Genomic DNA, 13,990 nt, shown 5'->3' on the forward strand with positions numbered 1-13,990 from the left:
CTATAGTTTTAAAATCTACTTATAATTCCAAATTCTACTTATAATTCCAAAGTCTACTATAGTTCAAAAATCTACTTATAATTCAAAAATCTACTATAGTTAAAAAAAATACTTACAATTCCAAAATCTACTTATATTTCCAAAATCTTCTTATAATTCAAAAATCTACTTATAATTCCAAATTCTACTATAATTCCAAATTCTACTTATAGTTTAAAAATCTGCGTTAAAAAAAAAGTGCGTAAAAATAAAACAAATAACAAAATAATAATAATGATAAGAGTCACCTTATCTCTAAATTCACTATACCAGTATAGTATATATACAGACAGAGTCTATAAAAATGTGCAATATATATATAGTGTCTTTTATCAGTTTTTTATTATTATTATTATTATTTATTTGTTCATTTTCACCAACTATATGAACACACCTGAGCACATGTACACATGTAGGTCCCCACAACATAAGGAATACCAGGTACACACTCACACATACACAATTCAGGATTAAAAATGTATCAATGATCATCAAATGTCTCCATGTTGAATTGTGTACTTGTCAAATCTGGCGGCCACGCGGTGGAGCAGTGGCTAGCGCTGTATGTACCACTACACCACAGGGTGCGCAGGTTTCTCCGGGTTCATGCAGAGATTTATTGGACACATTTGTGAAAATGAATGACTGAGTCGCCGTGTCCCATTCCAAAAACCAAGCTAAAACTCTCCGTCGTGTGCGTTCGTTTGCGTGGTTTCAATTTCAACGAGGATTTCAACTTCATCATCGACGGCTGCTATAATGGGAGGAAAAAGCTAGCCGACATTGAGTATGACCTCAATGTCATACTACACTATTTCGTCACAAATCTGACCATTTTTTGGAAAAAAAAATTTGGTCCAAAATTTGACAAAAATGACATACTATATACCAGGGGTCACCAACCTTTTTGAGACAGAGAGCTACCTGACGGGTAAAAAATAATATGGAGGGCTACCACATTAACATTTTTTTTTGTTTGTTTACCATTTAAATGATTAATATTATGCATTCAACTGCATACACATTCATTCCAGTGCTTACTCCTAACGATAACCAGTTTTTATAAACAATATCATAAGATATTTTACTGAGCGATCATACGGATACATGCAAGTGAGGTGAAGTGAAGTGAGCCCGCGGGCACCTTATTGGCTGCCTGCGGGCTACCAGGTGCCCGTGGGCACCACGTTGGTGACCCCTGCTATATACTATGTCGTCCTAAATCTGACAATTTTTTTGAAGAACATTTTTTTGGTCTAAAAACTTGACAAAAACATCATACTACTATGTAGTACATCATACTATACCATGTTGTCCAAAATGTGACAATTTTGTGGAAAAAAAATTTGGTCCAAAATTTGACAAAAACAACATACTATACTATGTCGTCCAAAATCTAAAAAAATTTTAGTTTTAGGTTTATATTATTGGCAAAAAGAATGATGGGCCTTTCATGGAAAAACATCAGAAGACCAATAGTGACGACATAATTCTTTTTACCAGATTTGGGATCCATTTATTTGCTAAAAAACAGGAAGTGATGAGATACATATGATGGAAGTTCCAGTAGACATGTAAATAGTTACCCTTGCCAGTGAATAATACAACACAGATGCATCTTTATACAACTTTTTTTCTCTTTTATTAAGACAATTGACTCATTAACCAGATCCCCAACCGAGAACAGGATATAAATGAACATGTTTGTTCGATGCTTATGATTGTGCTTCCTTTGTTATGTTGTGAAAACAATAAAAAGAATGTTGACAAAACATAAAATGTCTTAGTCTAGTATGTTGTTGTGATTGTAGGACGCATTGATACTGTTGTGGACGTAAGATTGTTCAAACTAAATTCACTATTGAGTTAGGTTACATAATAAATCTAATGTTTCAAGTGAATAAGAAATAAAAACCAAGTAACTACTTTAAAGTAAACAAGTAAACAGACACATAACACATTGGACACTTTGTTTAACAAGTGAAATGTTTGCAGGCGAAAGCCTCGTCTCTCTGTTTATAGAGTAGGAGTTCCTCCAACCTGTGCACTTCCTGGAAGAGGAGGAGCTAAACTAGTGACGCTCACACATTCGTCATGTGCTGATCATGTTTAAGCAGCAGTTACTAAACAAACACCTGGACCCAAAAACCTAATTTTAGTGAACAGAAAAAAATGCCTCCAAACCCTTTACCACCTCTAGGGAGCCAGGGACCGCCATGTTGTGGACTGGAACAATGTCGCGGGTTGTGGAACCAAAGCCTCTGGACCGGAACGACCCCGCAGTTGTGGAACCGAACTTGCTGGACCTGCCACAATGGTGGGTTTTGGGCCAGTCCCGCAGGTTCAGTTCCACAACTGCTGGGTCGTACCAGTCCGGTGGTTTTGGTTCCACAAACGTGGCCCAAAACGTTACGGGACCCAATGTGGAAACCCAACCTGGCAACCCTCGCACTGTACGCAGCCCCAGCCGCGGTGGAAACCCAACCTGGCAACCCTCGCGCTGTGCGCAGCCCCAGCCGTGGTGGAAACCCAACCTGGCAACCCTCGCACTGCGCGCAGCCCCAGCCGTGGTGGAAACCCAACCTGGCAACCCTCGCACTGCACGCAGCCCCAGCCGTGGTGGAAACCCAACCTGGCAACCCTCGCACTGCGCGCAGCCCCGGATGGGTGGAAACCCAACCTGGCAACCCTCGCACTATACGCAGCCCCAGCCATTGTGGAAAACCAACCTGGCAACCCTGACCAAAAAAAATCAAAAAAAAAATCACCTGAACCAGATTTTGTGAACCCCAACCTGGCAACCATCACCACTGCCATTCCATTCCTACAGCCACCGTCACCACCACACTTCATCCCACACACCAGTGACACACCACCACCACCACACACACACACACACACATTTCACCCCCACACCAGTGACCCATCACCACTACACACAAACCCCACACCAGTGAACTGACGCGCAAACCTGACACGCAACGCAACCGACGCGGAACCGAACTCACGACCTTGTGAACCGAGCACTAACCCCAATCTTGGGTGAGTACAACACCGCTACGCCACCGATTCCTGAAATATACAGGGCTTTTCGTCCCCTTTCAATCTCAATTTGCATGTTGGACTTTAAAAAATTAAGTTCTTCGTAAGAATCGAACCCACAACCTCAGCACCTGAGAGCAGCGTTCTTACCAACTGAACTACTGGTTCTGACATTTGTCTATATTTTCGGCGACTTTTGACTGTTTTTACATTGAATCTGAAACTAAAAGAAAGCATGACTGTGGGATTTGAACTCATAACCTCAGGGACACAAGTCATCTGCCAACAGTCTGAGCTATTTGTCCATATACTTACAATGACATTTTTGGTAATCTTATCTTTTCTGTTTTGGTCAGAGTTTTTCAAAATTTTTTGAGCACTTGCAAAAAGATTTAGCTAAAATTTTTGCAAATTTTTTTTCAAAACTCCCCGGATTCTTTTGTCAGGTGTTCATCAGAATCTGAAGTTTCAAAAAACAAAACTATCAATCTGGGCTTCTCAGGAATCGAACCACGGACTCCCGCTCCATGAGGCAGTGACAAACTCATAGAGCTATATGACCTGACGAGAAATTTTCCGGTTTTGTTTTATTTGATTTATCCGCTTGTCATATTGGTATAGGTGTTCAATTACGTGATGAAGCAGACGTTGATAATCTGCTTTTTTTAATGCAAACAGTCAAAACCTCATTAAACCAAACCAGCATCTGTGGTGGACCGGTCTAAATGCCTGACTGGGACAAACCTTGCCACCTTGTGGACTCAAAACAAGCGATACTATACTATGTCGTCCAAAATCTGACAATTTTTTGAAAAAAAAATTTGGTCCGAAATTTGACAAAAACGACATACTATGTCGTCCAAAATCTGAAAATTTTTTTTGAAGAACATTTTTTTGGTCTAAAACTTGACAAAAACATCATACTATACTATGTTGTACATCATACTATACTATGTCGTCCAAAATGTGACAATTTTTGGAGAAAAAAAATTTGGTCCAAAATTTGGCAAAAAAGTCATAGGTTGTATGTTGTCCAAAATTTGACGAAAACGTTATATTATACTGCCGTCTATAATTTGACAAAAACGTCATACTCGACGTCCAAAAACTTTCTGACTTCCAGGTTTATTTCCAGATTGTACAGACCATGTCATTTCTGTGGCTGTCACCTCTACATACCAGTAGAGGGCGCACATCATTGCAAACATGTTAAAGTCAAAGTGCAGGAGAACAAAGCATCATCAAAATCTACTCATAATTCAAAAATCTACTATAATTCAAAAATCTACTCATCGTTCCAAAAATCTGTTTATAATCTAATCCAAATTCTACTACAATTTCAAAAATCTACTTATAGTTAAATACTTTATAATAATATAATATAATATAATATAATAGATTAATAGGTTATAATAGTATCTTTATTTCACTGACTGGACTTTTGGAGATACTTATTTTTGGGGTCACCAAAAAAAATAAAGAATTCAAAAAATGTATTATTACCCATCTTTTTACTCAAGATTTATTGAATAAAACAAATATATATGATATGTTTGATGCATTTATCAAAGAAACATCTCATGAAACACTTTTACTGGTTTTTCCTATTCAAAAAAAGCAAACATTATATTTTACAAAATTTACACATTTAGCAGTTGTCGCATTTGTACAAAAGGGTTTGGGGAAACACCGTTGTTTTACGATATTTGTATGGCGTGATTACGAGTTCTACTTGAACGCAGCACAAGTAACGTGTTAGTTGACAGTTAGTGATTTACAGTCTGAGCAAAAGTCTTAGTTTAAGGTTTAATATATATATATATGTGTATATATATACACATATATATGTATGTATATATATACATATATATGTATGTATATATATATATACATATATATACATATGTATATATATGTACATATGTATATATAGTTTTTCATAACGACAAACAGCTCCAATATTTCTTTTAGCTAAAAAACAACAAATCTCACTGTGGCCTAAGACTTTTGCACAGAACTGTCAACTTCTCTGGATGAACTTAATTACAAATAAAAACGTTCTTTTGGCAAAAAAAAAAATAAAGGCTTCAGACATTAAATGCCCTCTAAATGTCCGCTCACGTCAGTCTCCCATAGAAACGGGACAGATGATGAGCGGAGCCTCGTTCCTTCCCGACTTGTTGGTGCAGGGGCTGAAGAACGGATGAACGGTGTCGGGAAATCTGTCCGTGAACGTGTAAATGAGCATCTTGGCCTCCACGTTGTAGAAGGACACCACCCCCTTATCGCAGTCCACGTAGATCCCGATCCTCGCCGGCCGGAGGTTGACGCTGATGCTGGTGGAGGGTTCTGTTCGGAACGCGTACTCGGTGCGATCGCGCAGGCTCAGGAACCAGTAGCCGTGGGCGGGGCTTACGGTGATTTTGCCCTTCCGATGGACAGACCAGCTGGCCACGCCCAGGTCCCAGTCCGTCTTTCCTCCGACATCCACCTTTAAGAAAAGAGCATGGAACAGTTTCCTTGGTTAGATTTTTTGTCTTGTTGTATATTTTGCGTTTGTGGATGTTCTTTGGGTTAGTTTTGTTGTATATTTTGTAGTGCTGTCAAACGTCATGTTTACGTAACTCCCGATTGTTAAAATGAGTGCCTAAAGTAGCTCTAAACTTTAAAAACAGACGCACACATACGCAGTACACAGGTATGCTGGTTATTTAATAAACAGACCACTCTGGTTTGACTGTAGGCGTGCTAACGGCGCTAGAGGAGCTAATGCAGCTAACGGAGCTAACTGGTAAACGGTGCCTGGACTCCGGTGTCGCGGCATTTGTGGACATTTGTGGGAGTTTTTTGGGTTAGTTTTGTTGTATATTTTTTGCGTTTGTGGGAGTTTTATGAGTTAGTTTTGTTGTATATTTTGCGTTTGTGGAAGTTTTTTAGGTTAGTTTTGTTGTATATTTTGCATTGGTGGGAGTTTTTTGGGTTAGTTTTGTTGTATATTTTGTGTTTATGGATGTTTTTTGGGTTAGTTTTGTTGTATATTTTGCGTTTGTGGAAGTTTTTTAGGTTAGTTTTGTTGTATATTTTGCATTGGTGGGAGTTTTTTGGGTTAGTTTTGTTGTATATTTTGTGTTTATGGATGTTTTTTGGGTTAGTTTTGTTGTATATTTTGTGTTTATGGATGTTTTTTGGGTTAGTTTTGTTGTATATTTTGCGCATTTGTGGATGTTTACCTCCCAGTAATGTCGTCCCGAGCTGAAGCCTTGTCGAGCCAGAACACAAACCACCCGGTCAAAGCGGTCCGGATTCTCCGTCACCTGCTGATGTCGGTCACCGCAGTGAACCTGCCTCAGATCTGCTGATATGGAGAGACGTGGGTGTGCGGTGTTGGGATCGAGAGTGATGTCGGCTGTCAGAGAGAGAGAGAGAGAGATCGTGATACGTGATGGTTGGCGGTTTTCAAAATGACGACAAACTACAGCGATGGAAAAGTTAGTTTATATTCCTTACCTGCATATTCCTGAACCCTCCTCGTCTCTGCAGGGACAAAAAAAGTCACATTTTAATCCATAGTTTCACATATTTTTGCATGTATTTGAACACATTTAATGAGAGGGATTCATACTTGTGTTTGGTCTGGGCACAGAGTGTTCCACTGTGGTTCTCTTGTCTGTTAAGAAGAGACAACTGCATTTAATAAAAGGAGCTCTATCAGGACTTTGTTGCTGTTACTATGAAACACCTTTTTTTTCCGACTGGAAACTGAAATTTGTGCCACATTGTAAACCTCTCACTTCCTGCACCAAAGTCCAGAGCCTTATGTTCAGTCCATGTTTTCAGAGAGAGCCTTTGAGAAACCACTTTCACACATGTATGGATAAAATCTAATGCCTGTCTAGTGTCCAGAAGGGGGCGCAAAATGCTCAGTCACCATTGACTTCAGTTTGTGTCAATATTTCATACAATAATCAAACTAAATTACCACTTAAAAATGGATCAATTCCACATGAGGACTTACAGATTTCCGGCAGCCTCTTAATCTCCTCCTGAAATCTCTCCACCACTGAATCGACGGCCTTGACGATCACACCCGAGTGCAGCTCAGGCGACACGGAGACACTGGACCAGTCTTTGGTTTGAAGAGGAGCGGACAGAGCAGCGAACGTCTGCGGACGAGGACAGAGAAAGGTCACGCGAAAAACAGCTGACAGAAACACATCCGTCCGTCCATCGTCGCCCACGTTGACGTCTTCGTACCTTGAGAAAGAGGACGTAATCCTCGGACACGGCCAGGTGACTCAGCACGTTGCTGCGTCTCTTCAGCTCGGCGATCTCCTCCTCCAGCTCTTTGAGCAGAGTCTGAGCTCTGTGTTCCGACGCTCGGTGATTCATCTCTATCATCTGAAAGTGAACGTGAAGGAGGTGGAATGTTACTCCAGATAAAGAATACGCCGACTTTTATGACAAAACAAAAAACATCTCCATGTGTCCAGTGTCCGTGTGGTTTACCTCCAGGACTTCGACTTGACAGCGCTCAATGGTGGCGATCAGTTTGGAAAACGCGCAAACCGTTGCGTCCGTTTCTCTCGCTGCAGCGGCCTTGAAATAACAGCGACACAGGTACTGATATTATCTCTTGTTATGCAGATGACAACTCAGATTTATACCCGTCGCACACAAAAATATTTCTACAATCACACAAATCTTCGTAAACATAAACCAGAATTTTTCCACAGCTGAACAACAACCACACTTGTGTCCTCATTGACTCCTGGACAGGACGTTTGTGTCGCTTTGTAAACAGCTCACTCTCCCTGCACCAAAGCCCATGGAGAAAAACACTGATTTTACACCACAGCAAACAGAAATAGTCGATCCACTGCTGCCTTCCTCGGTTCATTCAAATGTGTTGTTTTTTGTCATTTCTGTCTTTGAAATCCTTTGATTGGATTTATCTTAGAGACACAAACTTGTGTCCCACAAGCTAAAATCGCTCATTTATAAACCTTTTAAAATGTCTTTTCTCAAGTCCCAGATGTAGTACGTTGATGGCATATGGTGTGAATTTTGTCGAGTGAATTAAATGATTAAAATGATATCCGTGATTACATGCATGTCTGTTAAAACGAAATATGAAAGTGCCATAAGTCATTTAGAGGGTCCTGACCGGGCTGAGAACTCACCTTTATCTGTTGTAAGGAGGTCTGTATTTCCTCCACTTTCCGCTCTCTCACACAGATGAGATCCTTCAGCTCCAGCTCTTCAATTCCCAACTGGGACTGGAGAAAACAGATATACCAGGTGTAAGTTAAAGGTGCATTATGTAATAAATCCAAAGCAACTGGCCATAAAATCCTCCTAATATGTCACAGAGACTCAGGAATAATGTTCATATAACAAACTGAACTCACCAACAACAACAGTACAGACAAAATATTTGCATTAAAAAAAATATTTTGCAGACTGCAAATCATGTTTATGTTTTGAAATCATGTTTTGGCATGTGGCGCCACCTACCGCCGTCTATCCAATCATTGCAGTCAGTAGAGTCTCAGCTGCCGAGCAACCACGGGTTGCCAGTTTACGTCAGAAAACCAAACCTAAAAGACCTCGGCATTTTGAATTTGAATGTAGTAACTGTTTTTGGCCACATTCTTACATATGGCACCTAAACTGAACAGTACGGTGGCTGAATAAAACAAGGTTTTAAGACTTTATTCCGCTAATCTTCTGACCAGAAACTGAACATTACAAACATTTCTCTCAAAAACCCAAAAATAGGATTTTCAACCACCAAAGTCACAAAATAAGACATTTGAACTTAGAAAGAAATGGTGGCAGCAGTGGACCGACAGCTCCTGTACACCATGGTGTGAAATCGTTGATTTTCTCAATGGACTTTTGGTGCAGGTTTATAAAGTTTTAGGTTTTCCAGTTGGAAAAGGCGGTCTAATGGTGAAATAAAGGGTTTTGTGGACGTGAAGGTTCCAGTGTCTAACACTTAGGAGGTTTCATTGGTACAAATTAAGTGTATAATCTCTTCCACGTGTTGGAGAAACTATCTTTAGTCCGCATCAAAACTCAAAATATGTAAGGTTTGTCCATTTTGGGCTAAATTGGTGGTCCAAAATGGCCGCCCAGCTCGTGATATAATTCATTCACGCACACACACCTTCTTGATGAGCCACTCCTTCTTGGCAGGGACGATGGTGTGACCTCTGTGCTCTGGTGTCTCGGCGCAGACGCTGCACACGCAGGTGTTGTCGTCGTGGCAGAAAAACTCCAGGCCTCGCAGGTGAAGGGGACACGGAGGCAGGTGAGAGGCGGGGTCGCCGAGACCACTGGAACTGTGCCTGCGATGTCACACAGAATTTTTTTTTAAATCTGTTGGTTTGAACTTAGAAAAGCGACACTTGCACGCTGTTAACGGTTTGTCGAGACCTTCATAATTTATCAAAAAGGGGTTCAGGAATGGGCTGGTGTTGTTAGCACACTTCCCTTTGTGGGACCTTTCTTCATGGGTTTCCTCCAGTTTCTCCAAAAGTCCAAAAACATGCAGATTTGGGGATTAGCTCATTTGGACATTGGCTGTGAAAGTGCATGGTTGTTTGTCTCTATATGTGGCCCTGTGATGGAATGGCGACCTGTCTAGGGTGTACCCTGCATTTCGCTCTGCATGTCAGCTGAGATTGGAACCAGCGCCACGACCTGAATATGGAGGCTAAAGCTGTAGAAGAGGAGTGAGGGTTCAGGAATAGGTATTGAAGTCCATGTATTTGGTATCAAAAGCCTTTAAAATGACATCCATCCACCCATCATCTACCGTTTTATCCTCCACCAGAGGGTTGCGGGGGGTGCTGTGCCTATCTCAGCTGACATTGGCCGATAGGCGGGGTACACCCTGGACAGTTCCCCAGTCCATCACAGGGCCACATATAGAGACAAACAACCATTCACTCACACTCTCACACCTACGGTCAATTTAGAGTGACCAATTCACCTAATCCCCATATCGCATTTTTTTGGACTGTAGGAGGAAGCCGGAAAACCCGGAGAAAACCCATGCACACACGGGGAGAACATGCTAAAATTACAACCCTATCACAAATTTACTGCTATAATATGTAGTGTTTTACCTGCGGGAGGATGAATACGGAGGAGGTGGGTGCTCGTGGTCCACGCTCTGAGAGTGCAAGGCCAGTTTAGCTCGGCCTCTTTCCTGACTCTGTTGCTGAGACTCGCCGGGATGGAACTTCTGAAACCGCGTCATCATCTCGGTAAAAATGCCCTCCGGCATCTCTCCCGTCTTCTGGGACGGAGGATCTTTGGTCACCTCCTTGAAGCGTTCGGTGATGTCCCTCAGCGTGTGGTTGATGTGGAGCTCCGGTATCTTCCGGAACGACTCCTTGCAGAGCGGACACTGGTAGTTCTTGGCGGTTCCTCCCAATCCGCCCCAGTAGGAGGAGATGCAGGACTTGCAGAAGCTGTGGCCGCACGGCGTCGACACCGGGTTGTTGAAGACGTCCAGACAGATGGAGCAGGTGAACTGGTCCTCGGAGAGAAAAGCCGCAGGCAGCGCCATCACAGTCGTCCCACGCTACACACTACAATTTGACAATGGTACAAGGGAAGAAGGTTAATCATGTGATTTTAGACTTATTTTGGAGGTTCGGTTGTCCGAGAGGGTTCTCAAAATGACCTCCTCGTGGTTAAAAACAAACCTGTATCTCAAAGTTCCACCCAAGCCTGAATTCCCAGATGTTACGAAACCACCTGTTTGTATTTTTTCTTCTGTGTGTGTTTGTGTAAATCCACCCAGAACACACCGACGACACATTTGCAATCCAACCTCAAAATGTGTCGTCAAGGCTCAACGAGCACATCCCTGCACATGATGACCCCGTTTAGGTGTTGACGTCCGTCCTGAAGGATCCAGTCACAAGTGGACACCTCTAAATTCGAGTGTGGACACACCCACATGTGACCTACATGTGTCTCGTCATTCGACACACATTCAGAGATGACCTTACACCCCATACGTCGCGTCCTTGTACTTCCAAAAACTTGGGAGGACATTTTGGTCCAACTACAGTCCAATAATCGGACTATGAATCCAGGTATGTTAGTCTGACTAAGCTGGATTTTAGTCGGACTAAGCTGTTCATATGACATTCAAAATAAACTGAATAATTGTCCGAGTCTGACTACAATCTGACCTTTAACCTGCATGTAAACGTGACTGACGACAGATGCTAATACCTGGTATGACAGGCTGCCAACAGCAATAAGATTTAATCAAATCCTCATCCTTAACCGTAATGTTAAGCTCTGGGTAGCCCAAATCTTAACCTAACCACAATTTACACCTTAATCCTTAATACTTTCTCCTCAACCAGAGCCTCAGAAATGAGGTTTTGAATCGTTAGGACCAGGTTTGGGACAATGGTACCTAATAAAAAAAAGTCAGCGTTAATATAAGAAAAGGCCCTCGAAAAGATTACAAAGGCAAGCGCACACACACACACACACACACACACAGTGAACAGGTAGAGCCAGTTTTCTGTCGCTAAAGTAAAGGGAGTAAATGAGCGGAACATACTGAGCATAGCTGGAATAATAGACAAACAGTGAGATGGAGCCGATTGTGTGGAAAAGTACACATGTCGTAGACTCAACTTTCCATTTTTGCAGCTTCAAATATTATATATATATATATATATATATATATAATTATAATTCGCATTAATGACTTCAGCTGCTTGACTTTAAATATTTGGACTACAGTGAAAAAATTGGCGTGACGCAACGTCGCACACGGCAAATCGGTGTTTCGACATTCTTCCAAGTGACATCAGAAAGTAAACCAGGAAGTTATCCGACCTGGAAAACGCACGCCGCTCGATTCCAGTTTGTGTTTGAGTAAACGCCAGACGGCACAAATGACGCAGCGAGTAAGAAAACAAAGGCTAACTTTGTGCGTGCTCACACGTCATCGCAATGTCAACACAAGCGGAACATCAGAATCTCCTCGAGGGTTGGAGATGAATAACTCATAAACTGTAATTAGCTAATCAGTCACAATTATAAAGTTGGTAAAAGGGGTAAACTGGAGCTCTACAAATCAACACATCTCAAAATTACAGCTTATGTAACTTTATACTCAACACACACGAGGAGAACATGCTAACTCCATGTCGTAAGGCCCGTGGTCTAACTGGGTCACTTGAGCTAGAGCTGTATTACTATTGCCGCTCCCTAGTAAGTTATATGTTGTTTATCCGTCTTTTACCTTAGCGTTACTGGGGCGGATGTGAAGCTAAAATTGTGACAAAAAACACTGTTGATACTTTTTTAACGTGCGTTTCTCTGCGTTTTCAGCTCACGTCCACACTACATCCACTTTAATATCCCGTCTACGATCGACGCACTAACCCTGCAGCTCTCGTTCATTGTCATCACTGCATTATTACATAACTACACGACACTCGAGGGAGTAATTTTCAGCTCAGTACGATATTTGTGAATGTATCTTTGACGTCGCTGCGCCTTTTAAGCTGATTAAATTGTTCTTAAAGAAGCACCTGCCAAACGAGAAACCGCCTGTGTGGCACTTCCTGCTTGAGCAGGTGTTACCAGGATCACATAGTGACACAATGACACACAAGGTATATTAAAAAAAAAAACAACAAAAAAAACAAGCGCACTGTTGTTGCTCATAATTACTGATTACTTGGTCAAGTGTTAGGTTTCACATGAGGAAACTAATGTTACAAAGTAAACATGTGCCGCTGATCAAACCGTATACCATCATTTTATTCACATTAAATCCCTTTATAAGTAAGAGAACGGTATAATTTAAGTATATTTTAATATTTATTATATATATTTTTACATTTGAAGTGAGAAACGATGTAAAAAAACAACTGTTGGATTTCAGTCAAACTAGTGAATTGAATACAATTTAATGGGAGTTTTAACTATAAAAAAAATTCTGACATTTCAATAAAAGCTAAACAAAATCCTTTAAACTTTTTTTTTTTCAAATTAGTCTGTCAGCTGCAACAATTATTTTTTTTGTTTTAAATAATTGTGATTGTCTGCTTTCTTTTCTCCAAACAACAAAATAATAATTAAAAAACACATAATTATTCTGATATTTTGATGCGAGAACAATTCAATTTTTGTAAACCAACATTTATAAAAATAATGTTGATTGCAGGACAAATTCATTATATTTACATTTCTGTCCAAAGCATGTGTATTTAACCTTTATGGGAACAATTGTTTTGCGTCATAATGGATGTAATTATTCCCTAAAACCAACCTGCGCTCATAAAACAACCTTTTACAGATTTAGATTATACGTTTACTGGTTAAATCAGTGTGCAAACACTGACTAAAGTGGACACTTGACAAACCCTGAAGGCTTCAACAGTGGTTTCTCCTTCACGATAATGTGACAAACACCTAAACCTGCTGTGATTCTAAACGGATGTCATTTATCTCCCATTATGACTATGACATTTAAGCTTGTGCTGCACTCAAACATGTGGAAACAGTAGAATTAAACGTGTTTGATTGCCATGTCTTACCTGTTCGGAGCTCCGTCTGTCTCGTCTTCCACTGTTAATCCACGTCTGCTTCTGTTCTCACATTCCTCCTACTTTTTTTTTCTTTTCTTATGCCACAGAGCTGCTGTTAACCCCTCCCTCTCGACTCCCCCCCCTCCAACCGCAAAGTTCATCCAACCCAACCTGCTCGACAGGTGCAGCTTTCATTAAACACACACTCTCACTGGAACTCTCCAGTCTTCACTTCACACACCGGCACAGGCACTGAAATCACTTCAGAGCAAAAACTAAACGTACACAAGACATAAAACAAGTCAACCATCACAAAATAATCACTTTCA

At 41.0% G+C, this 13,990-nt stretch overlaps 1 protein-coding gene across 1 annotated transcript; it reads right to left on the reverse strand.

Annotated features, from left to right (window-relative positions):
* Positions 1-5,084: 5,084 nt before the first annotated feature.
* On the reverse strand, positions 5,085-10,660 carry LOC310940649 (E3 ubiquitin-protein ligase TRIM21-like; the record flags this gene model as incomplete). Its single annotated transcript, XM_083905638.1, has 10 exons — positions 5,085-5,572; positions 6,312-6,487; positions 6,589-6,615; positions 6,704-6,748; positions 7,097-7,244; positions 7,336-7,479; positions 7,588-7,677; positions 8,262-8,357; positions 9,251-9,431; positions 10,215-10,660. 10 exons carry the CDS (start codon positions 10,658-10,660, stop codon positions 5,204-5,206), a joined length of 1,722 nt encoding a protein of 573 aa, XP_083761764.1. The 3' UTR covers positions 5,085-5,203.
* Between the last annotated feature and the right edge of the window lie 3,330 nt (positions 10,661-13,990).

The sequence above is a fragment of the Microchirus variegatus genome, assembly GCF_963457635.1.
Source record: "Microchirus variegatus genome assembly, chromosome: 19".
Classification (NCBI taxonomy): Eukaryota; Metazoa; Chordata; class Actinopteri; order Pleuronectiformes; family Soleidae; genus Microchirus; species Microchirus variegatus.